This window comes from Saimiri boliviensis, chromosome 21 (genome assembly GCF_048565385.1).
Source record: "Saimiri boliviensis isolate mSaiBol1 chromosome 21, mSaiBol1.pri, whole genome shotgun sequence".
Taxonomy (NCBI): domain Eukaryota; kingdom Metazoa; phylum Chordata; class Mammalia; order Primates; family Cebidae; genus Saimiri; species Saimiri boliviensis.
Genome location: NC_133469.1, coordinates 4,665,548 through 4,683,731, shown reverse-complemented (window position 1 = coordinate 4,683,731; position 18,184 = coordinate 4,665,548). Strand labels below are relative to the sequence as shown.

Below are 18,184 nucleotides of genomic sequence, written 5' to 3'. Positions count from 1 at the left end.
AGCTGTGTTCATTCAGGAAGGAGTGACGGACTCTCTAGGGTGTCTCAGAAGGTTTCCCAGAGGAAATAACTCTCAGACAGGGTTTTGAAGGATGGATAGGAGTTGGCCAGACTAAAGAGGCACGTGAAAGAGACCCCTGGAAGAGGGAACGATACTGTCAGACGCATTCACCAAGCGTTCCCCTCCAGGGAGCCTCAGAGCCTCTTGCTGAGGTGGCCGATGGCACACCAAGATCCCAACAAGGGGCTGTTTCCCAGGGTTGCTCAGAGCCCAGGGGTTCGGCTCTCCTAGGTCCAGGCTCCTCGCCTGCTCCAGTCCCACAGCGAGAGGAATTGGGGTCTCTCAGGGCCTCAGGCTCCAGCCAGCTGCTGGAGGTGCTGATGGGAGGCGAGCTGGTGACGCTGAAGGAGGTGATTTTTGAGGCGTTTCCTCATTCACACGCTCTCCTGGGCTCCTCTGCGGACACCGTGATCACAGCCCAGCAAGTCACAGTCCTGCCCCTTCCCCTCCCCCCACCCCCCACCACACCCCCCAGAGCCTCGAGTGAGCCTTGCAGGGCAGGTGGGTGCCTGTGGGGAGCCCGGGAACCCTGCTTGGGTGTGGACTGAGGCTCTGTTCTCAGGGCACCCTGGCAGGCCCTGAGGTGTGGCATGGCGGTGTGGGGTGAGGCAGAGGGTTCGGTTGCGGGTATCCAGGCCATCGGCCTAGGACCAGGGTGCAGAGCCCCCAGAACCAGGGCCCACGCCCAGCCGAAGCCCAGGCTGTCACACTCACGCCGCTCTCCGCCCTCCCAGGCAGATGGAGGGGCCACAGCAGGCTCCTAAGGCTGCCACCCTGCACGGCCCTGGGTCCGGCTCAGATGGGGCTCACCTCCCCTCCCAAAGGGACAGGAGGCCGGGCGCCCTCCCTTGTCAGATGAAACCCCGGCCCAGGGCTCCTTCAGCCTGATGAAAGGGTCATTGTGTGGCGCAGGCCGCCCGCTGGCCAAGGACAAAACCACCGTTTGTCCTCCCTCCCTGGCGCGGGGCTGGGGGCCTCACCTCGGGCTGGCTGGCAGGGTGGGGGTGGATACAGGTGCGCTCCCTCCCCCTTCCTTGTCTTCCTGCTCAGCCTTCCCGGGCCCCTCCCCCACGCCTGCCCCTCCCACAGGGCGTTCTCATCCTCTGAGTGTGGGTCCTGAGGCTTGGGTCAGCTCAGCTGTTGGCAGAGAGGCAGTGAGCGCTCCAGCCCCGGAGGCATACAAGCAGATGCAGGAGGAGTGAGGGCTGGGGATGCTGGGGAGGGGCCCTGCCTGGGCAGAGAAGCAGCGCTCACAGGTTCCCTGTGCGGGCAGCGGGTGGAGTGGTTGACCTTTCCACCGAGGCCATCCACAGTCTCAGCGGTGGAGTGGCAGGTGAGGCTTGGCACGGGGCCATCAACACTTCCTCCGTCCCCAGGCTGGAGCAGGTGGCAGCTCAGGTGCTGGGGCTGCCACAAGGTTGGGTCTGAGGCTATGTACAGAAGACACTGACGTCATGCAACCCCAAGGGGCCTTTGCAGCTTTAGAGCATGAAGCCTGTAGGTGCCCAGAGCTGGGCCTGGGAGGAAGCCACCCACCTGATGAGCAGCTCGCTGGGTGCAGCAGTGAGGAAGAGCCGGAGTGAGCATCCCCTCAAGTCCCTTCCCATGACATCTGCAGGCCTCTGTCGCTTTCTGGACCCCCCCTCCGCACTGTGATCCCTGCTCCAACCCTTCTGAGCCCAGTTGGAGCTTTGAATGGGCCAGGCCCCCTGGAGGGAGGGAGCGGGGCACAAGGATGGGTGGTGTCCCAGCTGGCCTCTGAGTAGCGGGCATTGGCGTGGCCAGGGTGCAGAGGCCTCCAGAGCTGAGACTCAGGCCTGCGCGGTCCTGATGGTGAGACAGATGGCAAAACCCCTTCCAGTGGGAAGTCCTCCAGAATACACTGCCTGCCCTGCAGACCCCTGCCTGGGGGCAGAGGAGGAGGCATTCCCACTTCTGGAGGACTCAGGTTCCCCCAGAAGGCCCTGGCAGGACTGGTGTGCCCGGCGCCTGGGGTCTGCTTTGGAATCTGCATCCCCACTGGCTGCCAGAGAAGGCGCGGGAGGAGAGGCCTGTCTGCCAGGGTAGGTGGTGGAGTGAGGAAGGTGGGTCAGGCTGCTGAGCCCAGATTTGAGCCCGGGGCCTCCTGGCTGTCGGGTCCATGCCACTTGTCCCCGGGTCTTACCGAGGTGGTTTCCAGCCTCAGGCGAGCTCTGTTGCCCGCCCCATTTCCTGCCTTTCCTCTCCAGGCAGAAACCAGTGCCTCCAGCTGCTTAGATGTGTGTTGACCAAGAGTCCCTGGGCCCTGAGCGAGGGTCTCAAGGCGGCAGGGGCTGCCTCCAAGATTGGCTTTGGGACCAGAGGCGCAGCTCTTCCGTGGGCACGGGAAGCCCAGAGGCCTCCTGTTCTGGGCCTTGTCCTGTTTCAGGAGCTCTGAGACCGGCCTAGCCTGCGTGTGGTCCAGCTGCGGGTTGGTGGCAACCTTGAGAGCATCCCTCCCTTCTCTGGGCCTCAGTTTCCCCATCTGGATGCTCCCCAGGTCCTCCCCCTCCCTCCCGCCCTTCCTGCGGGCCCCACCACCACCCTGAACTTCCCCTTTATGCCACAGCTGGATGGCAGCCCCCACAGCCCAGCGATCAAGGCTGGCCAGGGGTGCAGGTGTGGCTGGGAAGGAAAGTCCCCGCCTGCCCCCCTTCCACTGTCGTTTACCCGAAGCCCCGTGAGAGCCACAGCAGGAGTCCTAAACCGGCTGTGAAGAGGGTGGCCCAGGGAAGCCCTGTCAGGGAAGGCAGCCTCTGACCTGGCCCTAAAGGACACGCTGGAGGGAAGGAAGGTGGGTTTCCGGGGAAGGGACAGACGTGGGCAAAGGCCTGGAGGTGTGAAGAGGGCGTGGCAGCTGGGCATAAGGAGTGGGAGCAGCAGGTTTGAGGGGCTGCGGCAGGGAAGGTGAGGTGGGGGCGGCCCCAGGGGCAGTGATCTCAGGTCTGGGGAGCCCAGGGCAGGGAAGAGTGGCTTTGGCAGAGCTTTAGAAAAATCCCTCTGGGCAACGAGGTGGAGGATGGGGAAGCAGGTAGGAGGCTGGTCCTGCCCGCCGGCAGCAGACAAAGGGCCCGGCTACCCCGGGGCTGAGGAGAGGGGATGGCCGAGGCTGCAGGACTGTCTGGTGGCGGGGTGCCAATGGAGTGTGCTTGGTCAGGTCTGGGGGTACAGGGTTGCCTGCCCCCTCCCCAGTGCTCAGGGCAGTACCAGGCACTCACTCAGCCAGTGCCCAGCAAATCTGTCAGAGGGTGTGATAGCCACCTGTGGGTCTGGGGCCCAGCGAGCTCCCAGCTCAGGGCCCTTTGCCCAGGGGTGGCGGGGACTGTGGTGGCCCCAGGTGTGCTTGGCCCCTAGTGGAACAGGTGGGAAGGAGGAGTGGGTGGCTGGGGACTGGATGACTTCCCGGCTCCCCTGACTCAGGTCTTCCCAGGGTGACTTCACTGCTGGCACTGGCGGGCAGTGTTGGGAATTTCCAGGTGTGGCTGACCACCCCACCCCCAGGAAGGCAGCTCCACCGCTCTGCCGTACCCATCTCCCAGGGCTCCTCCTGTGTGCCCCGTGCCCCCCCTCAGCCTGGGGAGAGCTGGCCTCCGGGGCCCACACGCCTGTGGGCTGGAGTACTCACTTAGCCTTATCACTGCCCCAGCAGGGCTGTCACCCCCCCTTGGTGGCACTGCTCTGGGGGAGGAGTCGCATGTCAGGCACACCGTCTTGAGCCTCAGGGTGTGCAGGGAGTGTTGCTGGAGGTGTGGCTGGCCCAGCATCCCTGGAAGCCAGGCAGGCTGGAGCTGCAGAGAGAGCACTGGAGAGGGAGTCAGGAGCCCCAGGCTCCATTTCCTCCATGTCTGCAGTAGTCCGGAGCACACAGCCGGAAATGGCCAGGCTGGGCTGCTGTGGGCTGCTGCCCGGGGAAGGGCGCTGGGCCAAGGGCTGCAGACTGCACACAGCCCCCCCATTCTGTCTCAGAACCTGCCTCACCAGCGTGTGGCCTGGGGCTCCCCCCAGGCTGTAGCTCCTGGAGGTGCGGGGTCTCCTTCCCGAATCTTTAGGAGCCAGGCAGGTGTTCGATGCCTCCCTCTGGTGGGGGAGTCCCCCTATGGTCAAGCCCCTGCCTCGGAGCAGCCTTGGACGGGAGGCTGGGAGAAGCCAGGCTTTGCAGTCAGCTTGGACTGTGAGCCCAGAGCCCAGCCTCACTGCCTCCCATGACGGGGATTCCTGCAGCAGGGAGGGTGGGAGCGTGGGAGAGGCAGAGCCCAGAGGTGGGCAAAAGCCACCGGGTCAGGCCCTGCTCTTGTCTCTGATACCAAATCGCTGCCACGTTGCTGTGTGGCCCGGCATGGGATGCTGCTCCTGGCTGAGCCGCGTCTGTCAAATGGGAATGATGAGCTCCAACTGGGGGCTCACCGTGGGAAAGGCAGGGACAGCACTCAGGACCTCTGGCCACTTCAGTCAAGGCCCCTGGAGTTCTGGGGGGCTGGCTCCAGAAGCGCTCACTCAGCCAGGCTGGTGAGAGGTGGAGGAGGCTGCTCCCGGGCAAGTGGGCACCCTGGGCTGCAGGCATCCAAGCTGAGCAGTTGGCTACTAGGCTGTGGCGGCCGGGGAATTCCTGGAGGGACATTCCAGAGGAGCGGGCTGCTTGGAAGGTGAGGGCATGTGGGATTAGGCACAGGGGCTCTGAAGGCTCTGAAGTACAGGTCAGTGTCCTGTGGTTTGGGGGTGGCAGTGAGTGCGTGAGGCTCTCATTTCACAGGAGCACGGGGGGTTCTGGCCCAGTCTGGGCCCCCAGCTTTGGAGAATGCTGATGGCAGAGACTGCCTTGTGGGGCTGGCCTGGCTCCGGCTCCGGCTCTGTCTGAGAACTCTGTGGCTCAGGCCTGGCCTGGGCCTGGCTCCCGTCTGTTCCTGGAAGGAGGACCCTTCAGGGCTGTGGCCTGAGGCTGAGTCCCAGGCCCAGGAGCTCAGCCCTGCCTCGCAGTCTGCAGAGAGGTGATGGCTCGGCCCCCAGACCTGCCATTCAGCCAAGTCCACGGCAGACAGGAAGGCCGAGGCGGTGACACAACCATGAAATGTCCAGACTCTTCCTGGCCATGGGCCAACAGGGCCTGCCAGCTCCCTCCCACCTGTCCCACCTGTCCGTCCACTCGCCCACCTGTCCTGAGGTTTCGGCTTGGCATCCTGGTCACCCAGGTCTGCAAGGCGCCGATGCATCCAGCACATCTGTGGCATCAGGGCCAGGGCTCGGACTGAGAGTGCCATCCTTGCTGGGGTCTCAGGTACTGTGGCATCTCTGGGTGTTGCTGTCTCCATCTGCAATGTGGGCCAGGGGTTAGACCTAGGAAAGGGCATAGCTGAATCTCAGCCCCAACGGCTTCCTCAGGAGCCTAGCACAGATGTGACCCTGCAGGGAGTGGAGAGGGGAGAACTGAGACTCTGGTGGGCTTCTTGGAGGAGGCGGCACTAGGCTGGGTCCGGAATCTTGCATAGCTGCTGGAGGCGGCAGGATGTCTGCCCCTGGAGCGGGAGGATCTAGTCCAGTGTGTGTGACCTGGTGCATCCTGACGAGCCCCGCGTGCTGGTAGAGATCTGGAAGGTTCTAAAGTCAGAGGTCAGTGTCCTGTGGTTTGGGGGTCGTAGTGGGTGGGTGAGGCTCTTATTTCACGGATTTAGCAGGTACGGTAACTGGGAGTGTCTGCCTTTGACCTCATTAGCTGTGCGCTCCTTGTGCCGTCCAGGGGTGCAGTGGACCCCCTGGCTGTGGCTCAGCCACCTGCAGTGACCTCAGCCCTGCCTGGGGCCCCCAGCTCTTCGTCAGCTTTTTCCCAGGCAGTCTGGTTCTTCTCCAGGGTGGGGTCCCAGGCTGCCAGGCCAGGAATGCCAGCTATGTAGGGAGGGCGGACGGGCAGCCGCCCGCCGGAGGTGCGAGGGAGCACGCAGACAGTCTGCTCCCTTCCCTGGGGACACTGCGGGCTGAGAGCTGAGCGGAGCAGCGGCGTGGAAAGAGTGGCGGGCGGGACCGTGGTGGGGGGCAGCCTGCAGGATGTCCTGCTCACCAGCAGGGCAGTTCTCCCCATTGGACAGACCGGCAAACTGAGGCTCAGGGAGGCCAGTGAGAGTCAGCGGCTGAGCAGAACTCAAACACAGGACCCCAACCCGAGCGAGCGAGCGGACCTCTTTAGGACACAGCTGCAGGTACCCAGGTTGTCACCTCAGTCCCTCACTACACAGAGGGGAAACTGAGGCCAGGAGGGGCAGGGAGGGGCAGAAAGCTGGGCCCTGGGGGTGTCAGCCCCCTGCCCCCCCCCAACCGCTCCTCTGGGGATGCTCTACCCTGGCTCCTACCCACACTCTTCTCCTCTGGCTGTTCTCTCTCAGCCTCAGTTTCCTCATCTGTGAGGTCAGGCTGGCAAGGACCACCCGGGGGAGCCAGAGTGGGGAAGGGGTGGGACAAGGAGGGAAATGGCCCTAGGGCCCCACACACCGTGAACCCTCCTTGGGAAGGGGAGTGCTTCGGGCCTGTCCCTCCCCCACAGGGACGAGGGACACTTTCCGAAGGAGGGCTGATTGTCGCGGCTCTCCGATGAGAACGCTGACTCCGAGCAACCTTGGAGTGGCTGGGCAAAGCCCCTGGCCCAAGCCCCGTCCCGCCTGCCTCCGTGGAGCTGGGCCCTGAGGAAGGACAGGCGGCCTGAGTGCCACCACCGTGTGGCGCCAGCTGTTGAGTGCAGACCTGTCCTATTCATTCTCTGGTTCCCTCCCCCCTGGTGCGCCCAGCTCTGGGCTGCAACTTGTCCCCTCCAGCCTCCTCTGAGGGCAGGGCGTTATGAGGCAGGTGCGGGTGGAGCTCTGTTCTGGATGAGTGGGGTGTCTGGCCAGTCGGCAGCCTGCGGTTCACGGGGTCTGCTGAATGACCCCAACCTGGCGACATTCTTATCCCCATTTGACAGGCAGGAACACTGAGGCCACCACCAGCCCCCGCCCCATACTCAGCCCCAAAGAACCCTGCTGGGCTCCAAAGCCATAGAAGAGCCTCGGTGTGGATGAAAAATTCCGGGCCAGCCCCCTGCCCACCTGAGGAAGAGGCTGGCGAGGACTTGGCTCTGGGTGGGCATGGGGGCCAGGCACTGCCCCCCGGGTATCTGCCCAGTTACTTCCTGGGTAGGTGGACCCAGGCCCGCCTCCCTGGCTGATCACAGATAATTGGAACATTCTTCAAATATTTTTGCCAGAAGATGCCCGAGAAGGAAGCATTGCAAAGCGCCCCGGGCCAGGAGTGCGGGCTGCAGGAGCCCGGGGCAGCCAGGCAGCCGGGGCCGAGGGCGGGAAGGAAGCCAGAGACCAGGCCTAGGTTGAACCAGCTTGTCCCTGCCACCCAGAGAGCTGGGAAAGGGGCTGTCCATGCTCCTCCCCCTGGGGCTCAAGGTGAGCATAGGGCCCGGCCAGGTGCTGGGCAATGCTGGGGACCCCTGCCCTGGGCTGTCTGCCACTGACGCAGTGGCCTTAGGACACAGTCTGCGTGCTCCCAGAGGGGCTGGTGGGTGGGAATGGCTCCCCAAGGAGGGGGCTCCGCAGTGGAGGGAGCAGCAGGTCGGGGCCAGCATGTCACAAAGGAGGAACAGGGCAGCAAAAGGTGTGGGCAAGAGTGAGGGCTGAAGGGGCGGGCCTGGGACCACCTGGCCAAAGTGGCCAAGGAGAAGCAGCCTGGGCTGGGGCTGGGGCTGGGAGGAGGCTCAGGCAGGCCCCAAGGCCACGATCCTGCTGGTGTCAGGGTGGGGTGGGCCCATGCCAGGGGCAGGATGGTGGGGGGCAGGATGGTGGGGGGCAGGATGGTGGGGGGACAGGATGGTGGGGGGCAGGGTGGTGGGGGACAGGATGGTGGGGGACAGGATGGTGGGGGTCAGGATGGTGGGGGACAGGATGATGGGGGCAGGATGGTGGGGGGCAGGATGGTGGGGGGCAGGATGGGGAGACAGGATGGTAGGGGGCAGGATGGTGGGGGGACAGGATGGTGGAGGGACAGGATGGTGGGGGACAGGATGGTGGGGGTGTAGGATGGTGGGGGCAGGATGGTGGGGGTGTAGGATGGTGGGGGGCAGGATGGTGGGGGTGTAGGATGGTGGGGGGCAGGATGGTGGGGGTGTAGGATGGTGGGGGGACAGGATGGTGGGGGACAGGATGGTGGGGGGCAGGATGGTGGGGGACAGGATGGTGGGGGTGTAGGATGGTGGGGGGACAGGATGGTGGAGGTCAGGATGGTGGGGGTGTAGGATGGTGGGGGGCAGGATGGTGGGGGAACAGGATGGTGGGGGACAGGATGGTGGGGGTGTAGGATGGTGGGGGGACAGGATGGTGGAGGTCAGGATGGTGGGGGTGTAGGATGGTGGGGGGCAGGATGGTGGGGGAACAGGATGGTGGGGGACAGGATGGTGGGGGTGTAGGATGGTGGGGGGCAGGATGGTGGGGGACAGAATGGTGGGGAACAGGATGGTGGGGGACAGGATGGTGGGGGCAGGATGGTGGGGGGACAGGATGGTGGGGGGCAGGATGGTGGGGGGACAGGATGGCGGGGGAACAGGATGGTGGGGGACAGGATGGCGGGGGCAGGATGGTTGGGGGGCAGGATGGTGGGGGGACAGGATGGTGGGGGCAGGATGGTGGGGGACAGGATGGCGGGGGGATAGGATGGTGGGGGGCAGGATGGCGGGAGGACAGGATGGCGGGGGGACAGGATGGTGGGGGGCAGGATGGCGGGGGGCAGGATGGTGGGGGACAAGATGGTGGGGGACAGGATGGCGGGGGCAGGATGGTGGGGGGACAAGATGGTGGGGGGACAGGATGGTGAGTGCCCTGGGGGCACAGCGGGGCATGCCGGGGAAAGCCTTTCTGACCTCTGATGAGCTTTTTGAGGGAGATGCCTCTTATCTGGGAGGGGAGGGCAGATGGCCCCAGGGTTCCTGCTTCTGGCTCCTGTGGCTCTGTGGCCTCTGGGATGCTGAGGCCCAGGCAGACTCCAGCTGGGTTCCAGGAAGAAGTCAGATCCTGCGTCTCCCCCAGAGAGCCGCCCTGGTCCTGGGAACGCTCTCAGCGGCCGGACGGGGCTGCTTCCACCCTGACACTGCCTGGGTGCCGTGCTGGGTGCTGGTGTCCGTCCACAGTGAGGCGGGAAGTGGGGCTCCAGCCAGGTGGGACGCTCTGCTGCTCTCGGAGCTGGGCTGTGCTTTGTGGGTCGGTTTGGGGAACGCGGAGGAGGAACGGGATGCTGAGGTGGAGGCGCCTGGCTCCCAGGGACACGAGCCCACATCCGTGTCACCGCATAGCCTGATTTCTCCCAGGCTTCATCGCCGGAAAGACAGCTCGTGTTGCCCTTCGCTGGCAGGGAGGTGTGCCCTCTCATGGGCTACTTTGGGTGGTGTCACCCCCGTAGTCCTTACCACCTGTCCCCCTTGTAAACGCCAGGCCCTGACGTGGACAGCAGGCATTTTCTTAGCCCTGTGTGAAGCGGGGTGTGAGCTGGCTTCGACTGACCTGTAACAGTCTGAGTGACAGTCTAAGTGACAAGGGCCTCCCAAGTAGCTGGGATTACAGGCATGAGCCTGTTTTCTGTATTTTCATTATTATAAGAAGGTTGGAGTTTCCATTCCTGCCTTGTTATTCCTCCATTTCAATAAAGTCACATATTATAACACTTTGCTTTTATGCTGAGATATAGCTTATGTAAAATGCAGACATCTCCAGTGGGCAGCTTGATGCGCTGTTACACACGTGTGCACCCATGTAATCACCACCTGTCTCGGGACATAGAACATTCTGCCATACTGGCAGGCTCCCTCTGCCCGCCCCAGCCAGGGCCACCCACCCAGGGGTAACTGTTCTGATTTCTGTCTCCCACATGAGGTGGGCTCGTCCTGGAGATTCTTCTAAGTGCCGGAACCCACATGTCCTCTTGCCTGGCTCCTTCCCCGCACCGCGCTGTCTGCGAGGCCATCCGTGTTGACGAGCGTCAGCGCTTTCCTCGCCGCGTGCGTGGGCCACACCTTGTTTAGCCATTCGCCTGTTGACAGACACCTGCGTCGTTCCCCGTTTGTGCCGTAGACCCGTGTGCGTATCCTTGGGTGATCACAAGCGCACGGGTTTATCCTGGGCACAGGAGAGAGATTGCTGGGTCACAGGGAAGGACTGATCCGGGAACGGACCATCGGTGGCGCAGGCAGTGGCTGAGGTGGATACCCAGTGGCTTCACAATTGCTGGTCTCAGACCTGGGGCCTTGTAGATGAAGCTGCTCCCTGGTCTCCAGGTGGAGGCTGGATCCTGGGGGTTGGAGACTGAGCCTCCGGTGAATGAGCTCAGCAGTGGGCTCCCAGTCTCAGGCCTCAGGGGTTCATAATGAGGGCTCTCACTGCAGCCCAGCGGCCTGTGCTGTGGATGCCAAGTGATGGGCGGCTCTGAGATGTATCGGGCTGTTATCACTTCCATTTTACAGAGGAGGAAACTGAGGCACAGGTAAGCAACCTGCCTGCGCCTCACAGCTAGGAAGAGGCAGGCTCCGGTGCCCCAGGGCTGCGGGGCTGGCCAGGTTCCTGCTAACGCTGCAGCGAGGACCTGCCTCCTGGCCGCTTCTGCCACCATCTGTCACCGGGCAGTGGTTGAAGGGGCTGCATTTGCCTAGTCTGGACACTTCATCTCCATGAAACCACACGGTATGTGGTTTGGGGGTCTAGCTCCCCTCACCCCCACTACAGCCACCTCCTCCTGGAGGCGGCCCCCCTCCCTTGGGGCCGCTCTGCCGAAGAGCCAGGTGGTCCCACTACTTGGCCGCAGCCCCTCCTTGCACACGGGGCCAGCACAAAGCCCAGCCAGGATGCAACTCAGGGAGCTCCCGGGCCTCTGCTGGCCAGTGGCCTGAGACCGCAGGGTCTGATCCGCAGTCCCTGGGGAATGAGGGGGGAGGCTTCTGGTCTGGAGGGCCAAACTCTTCTCCCACAAGCGCCCCCCTTGCAGCACACTGGCCCTGCCTGGGACACGGAGACGATCCAGACTGGCAACCTGCCCCTCCCACCTGCCATCTCACCTGTGTCCCGAGGCCCCATTCAGTGCAGGAGGACAAGCTGGGGGCAGAATTTTCCATGGAAAAGGTCAGCGACCGAAACGTGAACGCCCCCCTCCCAGAATCTCTGCACTCACTGTCACTCAGAGCCTCCCTGGCCAACCTCCCCGGGCACCCAGGCAAACAGCGGAGGACTGGGCTAACGGCACTGCGCGTTAGCACACCTGGAGTGAAGCTGAGTCCACCACGGGCCTTGCTGAGGGCGCCCATGCCGGCCCGCGCCCCCCGTGGCCCCAGCACGCTGCCTGTGTGGCTCTCTGGCCTCCTCCAAGTCGCTATTTAGCTGGGAGATATTTTTACCCCACTTCCCACACCCACCGTTCCCTAAGGAAGGCCAGTCCCCGTCACTCCCATCTCCAGCCCCCTCCCCTCCAGGTAGAAGGAATGGCATGGGCCAGGCTGGCTCAGGGAGGGCAGGGGTCAGAGCAGAGAGTGCCCGGGGCAGCAGTGGGAGGGCAGGGACTGCAGCTGCCCGGGAGCCGCCTGTGCACCTGGAGTCAGTGGATGCGTGGCCTGAAGGCTTTTAGGCAGAGGAAGAACTTAAGCTGTTTTGAGAATAAAAAGCCAATACAGTGCCCACCCCAGGCCCTGTTCTAGCATGCGTTGCACACTTACCATGTGGCACTCCTCCTTCTGCCTGAGTTCTGGACTCAGAGTCGGGGCTCTGAGCCTGGCTGTGCAGCCCCGGCAGGTTCCCTGGCCTCTGGGAGCTCCAGCGTGCACACCTGCAGAATGGGGACGGCATCACTCATCTAACAAGGTGAGGGGTAAATGATACACAGGTGAGGTGGTGCGGCGGCGACCCTCAGAATGGGAGCATTTGGTATCATTAGTGGAAACCAAACAGCCCCGCTGAGTAAGGGAGACACTTTTGAAATTATTTCTGAATTACCGACCACATCTGATTATTTATACTCCTGGCAGAAAATACAGTGCAGGAGCCTATATTTTATTCCCTGATGCCTTCCTTCCTCTTTAACCTGTGCACGGGCACGCAGGGGGCTGCTGGGGGCTCTAGTTCCCGCCCCGTCAGCCACACACCTGGGTAAGTGTGCAGGACAGCGAGCAGGGCGTTTCGGGGTGGGCCTCCAGCATCCCCTTCAGCTGGGTCCTAATCTTCACTGAGTGCGTGAGTCCTGTGTGTAGATAGAGTTTTTTGAAATCGTGGTTAAAATACATAAAATACAATTTACCACCTTATTTTAAAGGCAACGATTCAGTGGCATTTCGTCCATTCACAACATGATGCAACCACGACCCCAGTTCCAGAACTTTCCATCACCCCAGATGGAAATTCCACACCCATGATCAGCCACTCCCCGCTCCACTCCCAGCCCTGGCAATCACCTTTCTACTTTCTGTCTCCATGGATTTGCCTGGTCTGGAAATTTCCTCTCCACACAGTATGTGGTTTTGGGGTCCAGCTTCCTTCACTTCACACCATGCTGTTGAAGTTCCTCACACCGCAGCATAACTCACTGCTTCGTTCCTTTTTGTGCCCACGTAATATTCCATTGTATAGATGGGCCACGCGTGCTTTAGACACTCAGCTGTTGGACATTTGAGCCTGTTTCACCCTTTGGCTGTTGTGAGTAGTGCTGCTGTGAACATTTGTGTACACGTTTTAGTCTAAGCAGCTGTCTTCCGTTCCTGTGGATCTGTACCAAGGGGTGGAATCGTCGGGTAACGCCAGGTTTAACTTGCTGAGGAACTGCCAACCTGGGGGGCCCCGTGGCTGCACCGTTTTCTGCCCCTATCATCGGCGCATGAGGGTTTCTGTTTCTCCGCACCCTGGGTGACACTCCTTCTTTTCTGACATCCTCGCCCTCCTGGTGGGTGTGAGGCGGTATCTCATTTCGGTTTTGGTTCGGACTTCCCCAGTGATTCCGGAGGTTGAGCATCTTTTCAAGAGCTTCTTCCGAGAAGTGTCTAGAGCCCTTTGCTTGTTACCGGGCTCTATGTCTTTTCCTTGAGTTGAGTTCTTTCACCTGTGGTTCTTACATGCCGACTTGTTCATGTATTCATTGATCTATTCCACAAACACTCAGGATGACCACACCAGGCTGCCCTGAGTCCCGAGCATAGACTCGACACTGTCCTGGAGGGGTCACCACCTGAGGGGGAAGCCGGGCACAGAACAGTGACTGTGAGAGCGCAGGATGAGTCTACCCAGCAAAACCAGCGCCCACCGTGCTCCTCGGTGCCAGGGAATAGGGAGTTTGAGCCCAGGGGACTTTCACTGGGGTCCTGAAAGGGAAATGGAATATGTCAGACAGAAAAACAGCACCCAGGAGAGGGCCCAGCAGACACAGCCGGGAGGTGGGGTCATCCGAGGCCAGATCCCAAGAGGCCTCTGGTTCCAGGCACAGGGGCTTGGATAGTCCCCTGGGCAATGGGGAGCTACGGACAAGCTTTGAGCAGAGGATTGATGGTCAGATCTGGGTGCCGGCAGGGCCAGTGGTGGACAGCTGCCTGGAGGCGGGAGGCCAGGGCTTTGGCCATCGCGATGATCCGTTGCTGCCCCCCGGGGTCCACACTAAGTCCCATCAGGGTCCCCCCAGCAAGGCCACCTACTCCAGGTAATGGGGGCTTCTTGGCCCTGAGCCTGCTGGGAGAATTTGGGCCTGGAGAGTATCCCTCAGGCCAGGACTGAGGCAGGCTGTACCCCACGCCACGCCGGGCACCTGGCAGGGTTCCCATCTGTCTCATTTCCCCAGCTCGGTTTTCCGAGGATCTACAATTACTTTGGGTTGAATTCCCCGGATTCCAACCCGATCACAGCCCCACCCAGCCAGATGCTCTTCCTCAATGCCAGCCTGGGGCTTTTCTGCCCATTGTGCCCGTGGGAGACCCAGGGAGGCCTTGGCCAGATTAGTAGGCAGGCCGGGCGGGTCTCAGGGATTGAGTGTCGCCCGCTGCAGCACGTGCTCAGTCCACCCGGGGACTTTCCAGCTGGCTGTGGGTGTCGCTGCCCTGGAAAATCACTGACTTGTTTCTTTCAAGAAAAGGGCAAGCGGGCAGTAGGTAGAAGAAGGGTCCCTGGCACACTAGGCGCCCAGGACCATGGGCATCAGCTTCGGGGAGCCCTCGGTGGTCCCCCCAACTCTCACATCTTGCTCCCTCACTAAACAGGCCTGATCTGTTGTTTTGAAGCCCAGCGCTGTGCTGAAACCCAACTGTTGCCTGCAGGTCAGCCTGAAACCAGCCGCCCGCCTCCTTCCAGCTCACTGTCCCTTTGTGGGTGCGTAAAGCCAGATGACTGGTGGAGGGCGGTCCGGCAAGTCCTCAAAAGGAAAGGGACCACCCGACCCAGCAACTCCTAGGTCCAGGCCCCAGAGGCTGAAAACAGAGGCTCAAACAAAAACCTGCACCCGCATGTTCATGGCAGCATGACTCACAGTAGTCCAGAGGCGGAAATAGCCCACATGTCCACCGGCCACGAATGGATACACAAAACACAAAACGTGGTCTAGCCACGCAGTGGACTATCACTCAACCTCACAGAGAAATAAAGCACTGACATGTTACCACGTGGATGACCCTTTAAAACATGACACTAAGTGAAAGGAGCCGGACCCCAAAGGTCACAGAACGAATGATTCCATCGATAGGAAAATCCATGGGAACAGAAAGCAGACTGGTGGTTGCCGGGGTTGGGGAGGGGAGCATGGGGAGGGAATGAGGGGTACAGTTTCCTCTTGGGGTGGCGGAAATATCTGGGAACCTGATGGTGGTGGTGGTTGCACAACACCGAATGTATTAAATGCCACAGAACCCTACACTTCAAAATGGTCCATTTCATGTTATGGGAATTTCACCTCATTAAATAAACACATAAAGCCGGGCACAATGGCTCACACCTGTAATCCCAGCACTTCGGGAGGCCAAGGCGGGCGGATCCTCTGAGGGCAGGAGTTTGAGACCAGCCTGGCCAACATGGTTGAAACTCTGTCTCTACTAAAAATACAAAAATTAGCCGGGTGTAGTCCAGCTACTGGGGAGGCTGAGGCAAGAGGATGTCGTGAATCCGGGATGTGGGGGTTGCAGGGAGCGGAGATCACACCACTGTACTCCAGCCTGGGCGACAAAGCGAGTCTCCGAGACTGTCTCAAAACAACAAAAAACAAACAAAAAACAATCCCACTGATAACACTTCAAGCAGAGTGAATGTGGCCTGTGGCTTCCTGTCTAGAGCTTCAGGTCCTGAGAGCTGCCAGGAGATTAGTGACAAAGGCCTCCTAAGGGGACTACTGCGAGGCTGCAGTATTGCAATAAGACCTCTGCCCAGCCCGGCACACAGTAGGTGCTCAATTTTTTGCAGGCCTGATTTCTTCCTCTGCGAGCACCCAGTCACCCCGACAGGAGAGAATTCACGGTGCAGCCTTTCTCCCTGGGGCCGTCTGAGCCTGTGGGTTGGTGGGGGGGATGGTGTGGAAACTGAGGCTCTCAAGGTAGGCCGGAGCTGGAGTTGGTACTGGGTGGGCTTGGCTGCCCACCTGCTCAGGGGCCTGCCTGGCCCATTTGCCATGGAGGGGCCATCAGGGTATCTATAAATGGGGGGGAAACCCCGGTGGTCTTGGAGTTGGGGTCTGCTGCTTGGAGGCAGCCGCAGACAGTCCCAAGTTGGTGGCTGCCACATCCCAAGCACGGTTCTCTCTAATCGGAAGGGGCCTGCCTATCTGATTCAGCCGCCTGGAGAGCCACGGGACTTGTGATTGCGTGATTCTCACATTCTGAGGCTCGGAGGCCTGGGCCGTGTGTGGCTGGGGTCCCACGTGTGAGTTGGGGTGACATGTGTGGTCGCCTGGGGTCCTGTGTGAGTTGGGGTGACATGTGTGGTCGCCGGGGGTCCCTCGGGTGAGCTGATGGGAAATGGCCCCTGAGGGTAGGGATCTGCTCGGGAGCTGGCGGGCGGGGCTCGTGCAGGGCTTGGGAAAGGAGAGGGTTCGAGGAGGGGTGCGGGCCACCACCACCTCACGGCCTCTGCCTCTTCCCTTCCACAGAGCACTGTCATCCGTGGTGGCCCTGGGAGCCAACATCATCTGCAACAAGATTCCTGGCCTCGCCCCGCGGCAGCGTGCCATCTGCCAGAGCCGACCCGATGCCATCATTGTGATCGGGGAGGGGGCGCAGATGGGCATCAATGAGTGCCAGTACCAGTTCCGCTTCGGACGCTGGAACTGCTCTGCCCTTGGCGAGAAGACCGTCTTCGGGCAAGAGCTCCGAGTAGGTAAGGGCGCCTCTGGGCTCAAGGGGCCCAGCCATCACGGCCAGGGCAGGGGGCCAGGCCGCCCACTGATGCCAGCCTCCCGCTGGCAACTTCTTTGGCTTCCCTATGGGGCACCGCCGTGTCTGGGACAGGGGAGGCCTCGATGGGAGCCAGGCTGTGTGTGCAGATGAGGGTCCTTGCTCGGGGCTGGGGGACATTGTCGTGATGTAGATGTGGGCCCGCAGGCTGGTGGTGTGGTAGTGCTGGTGGTGGCATGCAGTGGTTGGGGCCCACTCTGCCGCTGTCTAGAAGCTGTGTAGAGAGAGGCACTTTGACTCTTCTGGCGACATCTCTGTTCTTGTATCTGGAGAGTAGGGAATAGTGACGCTTCCTGCATGGGGTAGGTAGTCAGGGCCCAGGAACGGTGGGATGCATGCTGTGGATTCCAAGAGTGGAGGGGCTTCCAGGTAGAGAGCGCCAGGTGAGCTGCGCAGGGTGCTTCCGCATGCACGGCACACACAGCACGCGGAATCCAAGGTCGGAGGGCAGGGCAGGTGGGCGGGGATGCGCACAAGGAGTCTGGGCTGTGGAGGGGGTGGGCCTCTGGTTTAATGGACACCAGGCAACCACCAAAACCTGCCAGGTGGGCTGGCAAGATCCCTGCTGACTGTGCACAGTGCCTGAGGCCACAACCCCTCCCTGTCCTCACAGCCTTGGGGGTAAGGCTTCATCATGCCCATTTTATAGACGAGGAGACTGAGACTCAGAGAGGGGCTTGAAAAAGTGATTTTAGGGCCAGGGGCGGTGGCTCATACCTGTAATCCCAGCACTTTGGGAGGCCGAGGCAGTTGGATCACCTGTCAGGTCAGGAGTTCAAGACCAGCCTGGCCAACATGGTGAAATATCACCTCTATTAAAAATACAAAAAATTAGCTGGGCATGGTGCTGGGCACCTGTAATCCCAGCTACTTGGGAAGCTGAGGCAGGAGAACTGCTTGAACCTGGGAGGCAGAGGGAGGTGGCAGTGAGCCGAGATGGCGCCACTGCACTCCAGCGTGGGTGACAGAGCAAGACTCTGCCTCATAAAGAGAGAAAGTGATCTTTGGAGGCTGACCTGGGTTCGAATCCAGCTGTGTGACCTTGAGCTCGTCACTCGGGGTTGCTCAGGACCTCAGCTCTCCCACAGGTGACGTGAGCTCTGAGCCAGCAGGCCCTCGCCTGGGTCCCTGAAGCTCTCCTGCGTGCTCAATAAACTGTGTTGTGTGCATGAGAGCGGGGCTGGTGATATGCCCTGGCCCCCAGGCTGTGGTGAGGGGCAGAGGAGGGGACTGAGTCAGGCACAGTGCCAGGCTTGCAGGGTGCCCAGCCCATGGGCATAGCTTGTCCTTCGGATCCCGGAGCTGAGCAGAGCCGCAGCTGTTGGGACACGGGCCAGAGCTAGGTTCTGCAGGGCTTGGAACGCTGGCGTGGGGCTGGGGGTGGCACAGGGGAAAGCCCCCGGGGGCCCCTTTGTGGTGAGCAGCCCGTGGGTGGCGCCTGGCACAGCGAGGAGGGTGGCACCACCCATTCCCTGGGGCCCCACCACCCAAGTGCAGCTCGCTCCCTGCAGGTGCCAGCTGTGGCAGGCGGGGCTGCCCATCCAGCCGGTGGGGAGGGTATTGGCATGGGTGCTCACTCGTGCCAGGGCCCATCTGCCTGCCCGGCCCCTCCTCACTGAGCTCTCGGGCTCAGAGGCAGCTGTGAGTGCCTGCCTCCCGGCTGAGCCCCCCGGGGAGTCATGGTGGAACTGAGGTCAG

The 18,184-nt window shown here is 61.6% G+C and overlaps 1 protein-coding gene across 2 annotated transcripts in view; it reads left to right on the top strand.

Annotated features, from left to right (window-relative positions):
• WNT7B (Wnt family member 7B) overlaps window positions 1–18,184 on the top strand; it is a 43,311-nt gene that overhangs the window by 9,001 nt on the left and 16,126 nt on the right. For both annotated transcript variants that reach the window (XM_039463183.2, XM_039463182.2), the window contains exon 2: window positions 16,183–16,409. In XM_039463183.2, the coding sequence (XP_039319117.1) occupies window positions 16,183–16,409 (227 nt within the window). The remainder of the gene's footprint in view (window positions 1–16,182; window positions 16,410–18,184) is intronic.